This window comes from Silurus aristotelis (assembly GCF_946808225.1).
Source record: "Silurus aristotelis genome assembly, chromosome: 18".
In the NCBI taxonomy this organism is placed as follows: domain Eukaryota; kingdom Metazoa; phylum Chordata; class Actinopteri; order Siluriformes; family Siluridae; genus Silurus; species Silurus aristotelis.
The window spans coordinates 7772217-7784260 of record NC_139591.1 but is presented as its reverse complement, the minus strand read 5'-3'; the positions used below and the strand labels follow the sequence as shown (position 1 = coordinate 7784260).

General features: G+C 40.4%; 1 protein-coding gene and 1 long non-coding RNA gene across 3 annotated transcripts in view; both read left to right on the top strand.

Annotated features, from left to right (window-relative positions):
- The first annotated feature begins 758 nt into the window (after positions 1-758).
- cblb (Cbl proto-oncogene B, E3 ubiquitin protein ligase) overlaps positions 759-12044 on the top strand; it is an 85516-nt gene continuing 74230 nt past the window's right edge. The window contains exons 1-3 of one of the 2 annotated variants that reach the window (XM_083567569.1): positions 759-1106; positions 1747-1927; positions 3168-3418. In XM_083567569.1, the coding sequence (XP_083423695.1) occupies positions 1760-1927; positions 3168-3418 (419 nt within the window). In that variant the 5' untranslated portion in view covers positions 759-1106; positions 1747-1759. Of the gene's footprint in view, positions 1107-1206; positions 1401-1746; positions 1928-3167; positions 3419-12044 lie in introns of those variants that run through there. The other variant, XM_083567570.1, reaches the window with a different exon arrangement.
- Positions 6207-9568, top strand: LOC310740701. The gene is made up of 3 exons (XR_014537706.1): positions 6207-7825; positions 7908-8078; positions 8438-9568. It is a non-coding gene; the product is annotated as an uncharacterized lncRNA (long non-coding RNA).

The following is a 12044-nucleotide window of genomic DNA, read 5'->3' as shown; positions in this document are numbered from 1 at the left end:
GTCTGTCTTGTAAATGTCCTTGTAAGTGTATCTGCAACCAAATCAATATCTTCTCTTCTGTCAGCCATTGTGGAATGAAAAAACAGCTATTAAGTCAATATAAATATACTTAGCTTGAGCAGTTTGCTACAGACGCGGTTTGCGAGCTCTGACTAGCACTTCTGACCATCCAATCAAAGAACGTAAAAAGGCCCTGGTGTCGCCAACTTGAAACCAGATTGGTTAGAACAACAGTTCCAAGCAACATGTACTTAATGCTACAGGCGCCCACATGGTCTATTCTAAAGACTTCGCTGCAGATTCCTTAGACCCCGGCAATAGGTGAGCATCACAGTCCACATTTTTTGAGCATTGCATTCCAGATTTAGTCCCAATTAGTATAAATCCCTCCACTTGTCTGGGAAAATAGGAAAATGTCATGCTACTGCATCCAACGACACTCTATACAATTGTGTGCCTTCAGCATTGCGATAACGAGGGTGGGATGCTTTAGTGCATCATTACAGTTAATCAATCTCCCCTGTGACACCCAGCATCAATCGTTTCCAGTGGAAAACGATGAACAGATTTTTCTAAAGAATCTCCATATTCATTCACAGCAACCCACAGAGAGCTTCTTTCTCACTAGTTCATTAGTCACTGAAGGAATATTAAGCATACTGTAAATCACGTGACCCTGATTGGTCGGCGAGGCACGCGTATTTGCATAACTCCCTCCCATTAAGACAAGCTCCGGTCGTTGCCCCGCCCCTTGCTTGTGTGGAGGGAGGGGAGCGGAGCGGAACGGGACGCAGCCCGTGCACGGCTTTTAAAGCGTACTGATTTGGGAGCGAGCTGCGTTCCACAGCCTGCATTATCGCGGATAAAACCAGGATATAAACTATTTACTTTACTTCTGTTTGGGAAGGATTTACGGGAAAATGTGGTTTGTGGATACTACGGTGGGATAAATGTGTCCGGGCTGTTGTCGACGGCTTTTTATTTAGTCGCTGGGGGAAAAAATCCGCGATTCAACTCGGGAAGCTGACATTCCCTTCTTGTCCTTGTCCTCTTCTTCCCCCCGGTCTCACGGTGTCCTCTCCGGCTCTTCCTCTGCTCGTGCCGCAGTAAGTCTGGAGTTCATGGAAGAACCAGAAAAAAAAACATTCAATGTAACAGGCATAAGTCGTGAACGCGCACTCGGTTTCGCGAGCGCGCACGCACGCACGCTCTCACGCACAGATGTTGTTTAGCGTTGTTTTGTTTGTGTGCTTATTTGTTATATAAAGTGCTTAGTATAGAACACTAAAGCGCAAACACAGTAGAAGTTTTATATCCTTAAATAGTAATACTTTCTCAGGTTAAATAATTAAAGGAAAGCCGAAATGGGGAAAGTTCTTTGTGCGTTTACAGTCAGTCGCGTATGTGTATGAAGTGTATATATTGTAATGTCGGGTTTGTTCAGGATCCGAACCGCTCAAAGAATTGCTGTTTTATTTGTGATTTAAAAAAAGTTTGGCTTAGGAAGGCAGTTTATTATATCCGTAAAGAAAAACTATTTTTTTTTAGAATGGCTTGGTCCTAAACCGCTACAATACTGTGTTCTGAAATACGTTGTCCACGTTTTAATAGGCGCCTGACTGTTTTAGACATATTCTTTAATAGTATTAGCGTGTGGTTTTGGATTTGGCCGGTGTCCTGTGTGTGTTTATTGCTGAAGCCGAAGCTGCAAGTCACTTCCCTGAACAGCTTTTCCCTGTGTTACAGTGAGGAGGAGGAAATGGCAACCGCACTCGGTGGCCGGAGCGTGGGCGCGCGCGCCCCCAATCCCAGGAAAGGGCGCATTTTGGGGATCATCGACGCCATTCAGGACGCCGTAGGACCCCCGAAACAGGCCGCGGCCGACCGGCGAGCTGTGGAGAAAACGTGGAAACTCATGGACAAAGTGGTAAAAAAAAAAAAAAAAAGGACAAAATTAAGTGTTTGGCTTGTGCTTCCGGCTCCAGTCGTGATGACGCAATCCCGTTTGCCACCCTCCCAATAAACCCAAAAGTAGTTGACACACTCGGCCGTTTGGATCATGGTTTTGTTCTAGTGAGGGTCAAAAGGCCGCAAAGATATAATTTGAAGCAGTACAAATCCTAAAAAAAAGATTCTCCATACCGCTTTCCATAAAAATCCCTTCTTTTTTTTTTTACTCCATGAATTGTGAAACGATCCAATCTGGCAACCCAGGACCTCTCAGAAGAGGTCTGCGGATGGCGTTTAAAAGTCTATCAATAAACACATGCCTTCTTAAAGTCGGATTCTCACGCGCAAGTCTCGAGAGCCTGGATATGTTTTGGAATCTAACGCCAAAATTTATGGCATGTTTTTTTTAAAAACTATTGATTGAGTTGTTCCTGTAATCTCCAGTAATCTACACAGTACTCGAAATCTTCATACACAGAAAATATGATTGATTTTTTTTTTAAATATCTTCCAGAAATTCTCATACTTAAATATATTTGTTCGTGTAGACTTTACTGATAAGCTCAACAATGTTGGTGCTATATTTTTTGGACATTGTGGTCACCCGGATGAGTCTGTTTCCTTCCTTATGCCATCTCAGGGAGTTTTTCCTTGCCCGTCACCACCGGTTTGTTCATCAGGAATGTGTATAGACTCATTTTTTTTTAAATGTAAAATTTGTTTGTTTATAGAAAGCTTGTGGACAATGTCTGTTGTTAAATCAACTATAAAATACAATTGGGGAAAAACCAAAAAAAAAAAAAACCCACACCGTCTCATTGTGCAATAGACGTTAATAGGAACCTCAGTGAGCGAGTCTCCGAACTGCGAGCCGACCCCTGTTTTTATTTCTTAAAGAAATACATTTTGTTTTGCTACATAGTGTTTATTTCCTTAATGCATGGAGACATTTGGGACATCCTGCAGAATGAGGACAATGAATATTTGACAAGAAATAGAAGCCAGAAAAGAGCTTTAAACCTGAATATCAAGAGTTAAAATAGAACAGTCTGGTTGATTGGTGGTTAATATTAATTTGTTAAAAAAATAATGACCCCAATGTACTTTGGTTTGGTCTAGTAGTATTTTCTAGTACAGCTTTTGTCACTGTCGGATGGACCCACAGTAGACATGGATGGGATGCAAATATACCAAGTCCCATTGTGCTTTTCTTCTAGGTGAGGCTGTGCCAGAATCCCAGGCTCCAGCTGAAGAACAGCCCCCCTTACATCCTTGACATTCTGCCGGACACGTACCAGCACCTGAGGATGATCCTGTGCAAATACGAGGAGAACCAGAAACTCGCTCAGCTCAGCGAGAACGACTACTTTAAAGTCTACATCGACAGCCTGATGAAGAAATCGAAAAGGGCAATCCGTCTCTTTAAAGAGGGCAAGGAGAGGATGTACGAGGAGCAGTCCCAGGACAGGTAGGCCCTCGGCTTCACGGCTTCCCCCCCCCCCCCCCCCCCACTGTTGCACATGATGCCATTCCAACCAAGTTTTGTCCTTCAGATATATTTGTTCTAGCAGTGCTGTGAGATGATGTGTATGAGTGCAGGTTTTGTTGGACTGTTCTGTGCAGTTGGCACTTTGTTTTTTTTTGGGTGTTTTGATGCTGACAGGTTACCTGGGTGTTAGCATTGTGTTTAGCCAATACCCGACTGATCCTGTTTCTTTTTGATGATGCGTCCAGGAGGGAGGAGCTTGAACTTCTTTTGAACCAAGACTTATTTTCATTTCGTGCACGAACCACACTCTGGTGTTTAATGCTAGCATGAAGAACTGTTAATTACCTTCGAAATCCAGGTCTGACCGATAAAGAAAATCCACATACAAAAACAAAATCAAGGGAAGCGGCCATGAACTTCTCGCTTTTCAGATCTAAAACGTGCAAGGTCAAAGGGCAATTTTATCCTGGCTCATGCTTTGCATACTCCTTGCATATTGTCCTTTTTTTTTTTTTTTTTTTGGCTTGAGTGACATACGGCCCAAAGGTGCAGCTGGTATTGTTGAAGGTTTTATCGATCTTTAAGATGCCCTAATTCACGTTATTGGCACATGGCAAATAATTTTTCCACGCCAAAGGATTCTCTATTTCATTACGAGCTCTTTAACTAGGCAGAACAAAGGCGCTTAGATGTTTTTTTTCTCCAAAGCCTCTCCTGACTGTTTCTGCAGTTTACCAAAATGACAAACCGCTACCGTCGCTGAAAAGGACAATCTGGTTTCTTGATCGGCAAATGTCATTTCCATTATTGGTTTTATGGAATAGTAACATATCTAGAAATATTCTTCATATTGGCTTTGTGTAAAAAACATCGCAGTTCCTCAGATTGTTGCCAGGAAAAGTTTTTTTTTTCTCGTTGGTTCATTTCCCAGTATTTTGTCCTTGTTGACGAGAAATGTGGAAAGGAAACGTTGCTCTTGGTAGCGGTGTTTAAATTTGGTTGAATTTATAGCTCCTATCTCTTCCGCTGACCTCACAGTTTTTCTCTCAGCATGTGTGTATGTGTCTGGGGGAGCTGTGATTGAGAAAACAGGCTCGCCGGAGAGGAGCTGCCCATGTGATGAAGATATGGAGAAAAAAAAAGGAGGCGGTTGGAGAGAGACTGGTTGTGTGTGTTGGGGTTGAGGAAGAGGAGCATTTGCTAGCCAGAGGTCTCAGGCTGACAGGCTGTCGCGACAAACTGCTGTACTCAGTGTCTGTGACACTCTGCCTGTTCACAGCAAAGGTGAACGCTGAAGGCCTGTCACGTCTGGGGGGTGTGTGTGTTTGCGAGAGAATCCCCCCACAGTGGGAGATGCACTTCACTGCCCTCCAGGCCTCACTGCACAAAGGGAACACCTCCCACTAGAGACAAAAGAGGCAGAAAGGACAGTGGACATGGTTTTTACTGTCTTTGTGTCTGAGGGCAGTTATAAAAGGTGGCAAGATATGCAAATACGGTGTGGCACTGCCACCTCCATCTTCCACGATCCCTCCTCCATGTTTTTAGCGGTCAGCTCTTTGTATCCACTCGAGTCCATCTGCCTGGTTTATAGTTCTATGTGAAGCGTTTTTTGGAGACGTTCTACTTGAATGAAACGTCCCAGTAAGAGCAAAGATGCAGCTCTGGAACGTATCAGCCTGCTGCAGAGGCCCTCGCATGTGCTTTTGTAATTACGCTACACCTCCTGATCCCAACCATGTGTGTTTGTATGTTGTAAATATCATTCCTGCCATGCAGCTTTACACTCGCTTTATTTGGAGAACCAGGGGATCAACAAAAGACTGCAGGGACCATTCATAGTCCTTACGAGGAAAATAACAGCAGTCTACATAGAGTCTTGGCATTTATGCAAACTTTTTTAAAATTTATTTTTAAATACTTTTTATTTAAACACCGAAACCTTGGCACCTCAGCGGTATTATCAAATTTAAAATACGATGCCCTTGTACTTGTGGAATATCTTCTCTCTAATGCTACACTAAAGTATTGGGTTGCCATATGTGATCCTTTCCCAAGATTTTAGCAAAAAGTTGAAGGCACACAATTGTGTAGGAGATCATTTTTCCATTCACTTGAACTAGGAGACCCAATGCTGTTCCAGAATGAAGACAATGAAGATCTGAAGATCATGGGATGGAGTGGAAGATCTTGAGTGGTCTGCTATAGAGTTTTGACCTCAATCGTCTTGAACACCTTTGGGATGACATGGTTTCTGTAGGGTCTTAAAAAGTAAAAAAAAAAAAATTTCTGTTCTCGGTCTTGAGTAATTTTAAACAGGTCTTAATTGTCCAACGTATATATGAAACGCTACATGTTATTGAAATGCTCCCGCAGCACTTTGTTTTGTTAGTTTGTGTTAGTTCTTTCTGTCAGTAGCCCAAATATAATTAGTTATATTACGACTACAAATGAGACAAACAGCCAATCAGCTTTATCGGCTGTACCACAAAACAGTGCAAGTGTAGCAATACTTGGCTTAAAAAAAAGAAGAATTTACGGCTCGGTTATGTCCAGTTGCTAACTACGGATTTGTGTGCGTTTTTGATGTTGTGATATGTCGTGAAAAAAAGTCTTAGTCTTCAATATGACTGTCTTTAAACCTGTGGAAACCCTGGATAAATATAAACACTGACTCATGGCTGAAGGCGCACAAATCCTCACCAACACACTCCGAAATCTGGTGGAGCAGCTTCTCCAGGTGTGGATGTTATTATAAAAGCAATTATTTTTTTCTTGCTCTTGTCAACAAATTTCTAATGTGTGGTGAATATCTAAAGTGTAAAATGCTGATGGTGTCTGATTTAAAAGTTGTTGGAGGGTTCCCCCCCTCTTAACTTCTGTCTCAGCATTTGATGCGATCAACCTCACTAAGCTGAAGGTCTGTGTTGTACAGCCTTAATCATTATTGGCTGGCCTTCCAAATGTCTGTTTGACGGAGATGGTCTATATGCATTAGCAACAATTGGTCTTGAAACCAAAATGCTAAACTCGTAGTTAGAGATCGATGGAAACTGGAGAATTTATTGAATAAACACTAGCTTTGAGGATTACAGGCACAGTTTGTGGGTGGTGTTTTTTTTTCTTCCGCCCCACAAACTTTTGTTTGTCATGATAATCTGGGGACCCTGCAGAAAAAAACATGTCTGCTGAAATCAGGGATCTCACAGTGGCTACACGACTTGACAGTAAATGTACTAATTAAGTTTACTGCTGCCCACGTCGGCTCATTTCAGTTAATTGAATCCGATTTTTACTTTTAATCTAGCTCCACTTCGGCGCACACGGATATCACGTTTTGACTGTCAGTCGATGCTTATTAGGTCTATATTTGAATTCTGATTCTGTAAATATGCAAGTAAAAAAAGCTTGTAGACGGACTATGGAAAACAGGCTGCTTTAGTGTTGGCTTGCTGGAAATCATGCTTCAGAAATGCATCACTGTCGCAGAGGCTTTAAGGTGATCTCGGCTAAGAGAAGCCAAATCTTCACAGCGAGCCAAAAGTTCACTAACACTTGAACTCGCGCAACCAAATGATCGCGTTTGGCTTTTAAGCTAGAAAGAGCAGAACACAGGGTCTGTGTTTTCACTTTTGAAATCATTTTTTTTTAGCTAGCAGGAGCCTTTGCTCTAAGATGGTGCATAGATGTACACCGAGGGTAGCTAATGGAAGAGTAGATGTGTCCAGGTTGTCTTTCTGGTCTCTGTCTGCAAGGCTAGTGTTGAGGGAGGATGCGATCATCCATTCAGCCACCAGGATGCCTAATGTACTCTGCCGGCTGCCATCTGTTTCTGCCCACTTTGCAATAAATTCCACCTTCTTTCACTTAATGCTTGGATGTGTTCTCGCTGAGGCTCTGTACATTTTCTTGACTGCTTAGTGAAAAGACTTGTTTTTTTTTGACACCATGCTCACATTTTCGTGCCAGCCGTATAGTTTGTACCTGACCACAAGTGTTCATTTAACACGCACCAAGTTTGGAAAGTAAATGATTGAACATTTTTTCAGGTACTTTTTCCAGTCACCTTCATCACAACGGCCTTTAAAGACTTAACATTAAAGCAGTTTGCAGCTGATCACAGCCTTTTTATCGGCTTGTCTGCGCGAGTAGGCGTGTGTTAAGTGAGCTCGAGGCAGACTTCAGCTCTGTCAGCACAGATAAACACAGTGCGGTGGTTGTTTAGAGCTGCCCGCCTTTCAGCCTTCTGCCATCTGCCGTGAGTAAACAGCAAAGGTTGGACGCATCGCTAAACCAGAGAACTTCATTGTTCTTAAGATCGTCACCCACCACCTCTCAGTGTAAAGCAACTCGAGCACAATAAGACATCGGAGGAGTTTAATTCTAGTATACGTACCGTTTTTACTGTGAAAGCTGTCGGCGTTTCTTCCCATTGCAGTCGTGACTGTAAAAACATATCAGGGATGAGTAATTTTTTTCAAAAGTGCATCAGAGCGAGCTTTTCTCGTAGTCTTTCTCATCTGTACGGTATCTTTTTATATTGTTTTAAAAAGCAAATTATATTTTTCGATTCTATTGCTATAACCTCTATATTAATTCTCTTTCTATAAACTCTTTATTAATTTAAATATTTAAATAGGCACTACTTGATGAGTTTAATGGAACCAGAGCATTTTGTTGTCTGATAGATGATAAAGAAAAAAAGAAAAAAAAATTGAATACATTTCGAAAGTATCTGTCCAGACTGATAGAAAAAAAAAAATAAATAAAATTAAATAAATACAGTTGCAGTCGTGTCTGTAAAAACATATCAGAGATGAGTAATTATTTTCAAAAGTGCATCAGAACGAGCTTTTCTCGTAGTCTTTCCCGTCTGTACGGTATCTTTTTATATTGTGGCGTTTTTCAAAAACGAATGATATTTTCCAATTCTATTGCTATAACCTCTATTTTAATTCTCTTTCTATAACCTCTTTATTAATGTAAATTTTAAAATAGGCACTACTTGATGAGTTTAATGCAACCAGAGCATTTTGAAAGTATCTGTCCAGACTGATAGAAAAAATAAATACAATTATAAAATACAATTGAATGAATAACCTTGTATACATTGTTATATTTTTATTTAGCAAATTGTGAACTAGAGTTGTATATCAAAATCTGCTCTATTTTAAGTGAAGCTAAATACAAGCAACAATTATTCATACTGTGTCTGATTTATTAGAGCTCTCATTAAATCTCAAAAATGAATAATATAATAATAAAAAAGTAGGCTTTAAAAAAAAAGACTTAATGAAGCACTTGTGGCAATAAAAATTTTTTTCCCATATTTTTAAGAATTTAAGACTCTTGTAATAGTTGAGGTAGGTAATTATAATACCCATTATAGCCGTTTACCAAAATTTATATTCAATGAACAATTTTAGTTAATGGTCAGACAATTCATAATAAAATATCAGCAATAATAAATATAAATAACAGCTCTATTACTACTGGTTCATCCAGGGTTTTTTTTTTTTTCTTCATTATTATTTAGCCATTTTAATTTTTGTACTGTGCTGTTGTGCTAAAATATTAATGAGATCACATTTGCCTTTTGACAGTAATACTGAACCTGGACTTCGAAATTAATGTATTTAGGCAGATTTTTGCACAAACATTCTTAAAGTGACTCCTAATTAACCGAATTATTCCGCAAAGGCACAATTGGTGCACACCAAACCGTTTGCTTCATTTGCCTTCTAGGAATTGGGATCGCACGATTTGAAATTGTTTCATGTTGCTGTTATTATAGGCAAAAGCCCCAGATGTGTTCATCTCCGATATACAGAGTGAGTTCAGTACACTGTATTTGGACCTGTAACCTCCCCAGGTAGACAGATAAAGTGAAACGTTTGTAGTTTCGCCAAAATATTATTGTACATTGACAGGATCAGATATCAATCGAGCGTACCCCACTTTTCTCTATACCGTTTTCCCTCCATGCTGTCACAAAACATCCGTTTAGAATCTTTAATTTTTTTTGCGCCCGGTCCCTTTTCTGTCTGACTCAACGCTGAGAGTGAAACAAAAGTGCAGATAGAACTGGAAAAAAAAAACAGTGGATGTGAAACTTCATAAAAAAATAAACGCTACAAACAAGGCAACAATGAATTTGGTATGACTACAAAGGATGCAATGAAACCCCGTTCCCACCACTACCTCCTGACATCGAGACACAAAGAGCCAAAAGGAGAGTGTAATACACGAACGTCAGAATGGGAGGTTTTACCTTGATTAAAACAATACTGGGTTCTATATTTGATCTGATTTATTAATTTATTGAATGTGAGTCTGTACTCTGATTCTAACCCTCTTTTTTTTTTGTCTGATGTTATGCATCATAATGCTCCTTGTAAAATCTTATTAACTCCCATATTAAATGCTCTGTTCAATCTCCCGCTCATTTACTCGTAGTGGTGAAATTGCAGGGTCTTAAAGTCTTAAAAAAAAAAAAAAAAAAAAGGAAATTGAAATTTTAGGCCTTAAATTTGTTGTTCTAGATCTTAAATAATTTTAAACAGGTCTTAATTTTTCAATTTTCATGTGATTCTACCTCTAGTGCTCATTGAAATGCACCTGGTTTGGAGTGGAAGATCTTGAGTTGCCTGCTATAGAGCTTTAGTCTAAACCCTACTGAAAATCTTCGGCATAAATTGGAACTGCACCCCAGGTCTCCTCACCCTACATCAGTACCTGACTTTATTAACGCCCTGGTAGCTGAATGAGCACAAATCTCCACGAGCACACATTAAAAAAAAAAATCCTAGAAATGCATTGCACATGGTGTGATGGTCAGGTAGGGAGAAGAGAGAGACTAATGACTAACTAGCAAATGCACTTTAAGAAACATAAATAAGGTTATTAAGAGCGAGCCGTGTGTGTGTGTGTGTGCGCGCGCATCCAGTATTTTACAGAGGAAACATAAACAGTTCTGAATAAAATGTTCCACAACACCCCTGATTGCTTGACACTAAGTAGGTTACTATTTCTGATATTATTATCAGTATTGTGTCCCCAAAACATGTATTTACACTGGTAATCTAAAAGAAAAAAGTACATACCCACCCTCGAAATTGTTTTCAGGAAACCAATCTGCTCTGATCGTTGCTTATTTGAGTTATTTACAGCCTTTAAAGTTAATGACCCCAGAAGGGATGAAAGGAAAGTATGTCCTCCCTCATCTAAGAGCCTGTGTCCCAAATGGGCCTTCTTATTCCCTTTTTCCCTTCTCTACATGCTACCCCAACCCCCCCTAACAGCTGCATCTCTCTCATACACACACACACACACACACACACACACACACACACACACACACCCCCAGCTCAGTGAAGTTCAAACAACACCGGAGCAGGGGCCCGGTTACCAGATGTTCCAGTCTATAAGGGGGCAATACCCTGTGTTTTTTTTTTTTTCTTTTTCTTCATCTCCGAAGGTTTTCAGTCATCCTGATCATGTTTAACGTAGTAGTCTTAGCGGCTGGGGTCGCGTTTCAGACATCAAAGCCGTTTCACCATTCACGCCACTTCTTCAGTTGCAGTGAATGTTAGGAAACTCTGTTTAAACACCGTCTGTGATCAACACACAGAGCATCATGAGATGATTTGAAACCAGGGTCTGGGGCTGTGAAATGACATCAAACCTCTGGGGAAAATGTGTCAGGACTTTTTTTTTTTTTTTATGTGCATCACAAGTAGTGTCTCTGAGACTAGGTGTTTTCTCTATGCATAATGTTTACATGTCCTTAATAAAAGAGGGCCCTTAGTACTTCCTTAAAGAGTCGACTTCTTACTGTGCTAAATAATGTTTAGTGCACACAATTATCTGGCACATAAAGAATTCCCTTTCTACACATTACTGCTCTTCTTAGTTGTGTAAAGGAAAAAAAAATCACGCGTTCTGACTCGAAGTTCACAAAAGTTGCGTTGTGTTGCTTGGCATCTTGGAGCAGGCTGGGAAGACTGACTTGGTTGTTTCTTCTTCTTGCTACGAGTCTTAAGTCAAAGTTTCCATCTAGCACCTTAATGACTTCTTTTGGTTTTGTTCTTCTACTGAAGCATTTAATGCTTAAGACGAACCTGCTTCTAGAGCTCTTAACACCACTTTGGGAAAATAATGGCTTTTAGGAAGGCTGTAAATTATGTCGATTTCACGAAGTAAAACCGAGGGCCGTGAGCAAACAAGCTCAATCAAGCTGTTCGCAGTGTCGCGAGCAGTCATGCAACAGACAAAGCGAGGGTCCGCAAAAGTGCGACCGGTCCCAAGTGATTTGATTGCAGTGAAAAACAGTGAATTGATTCTGAATCAGAAGCAGCCTACAGGAAGTAAAGCAATTCTGATGTGTATTCTGGTCTGCAGCACCAAATTATGTGCAAATTACAAACACACTATTTGGGAATGAAATCGATGAATCGATAGCAGTTTCCCAAAATCACATTCATATGCTCCATGAAAAGAGGAACATGTACTTCACCCGCACGTTTCCATTTCGATTGTCCGGGCCTTGTGTAACATCTGTTATTAAACAAAAAGCCTGCAAGCGATGAGACATTAGATATGACTG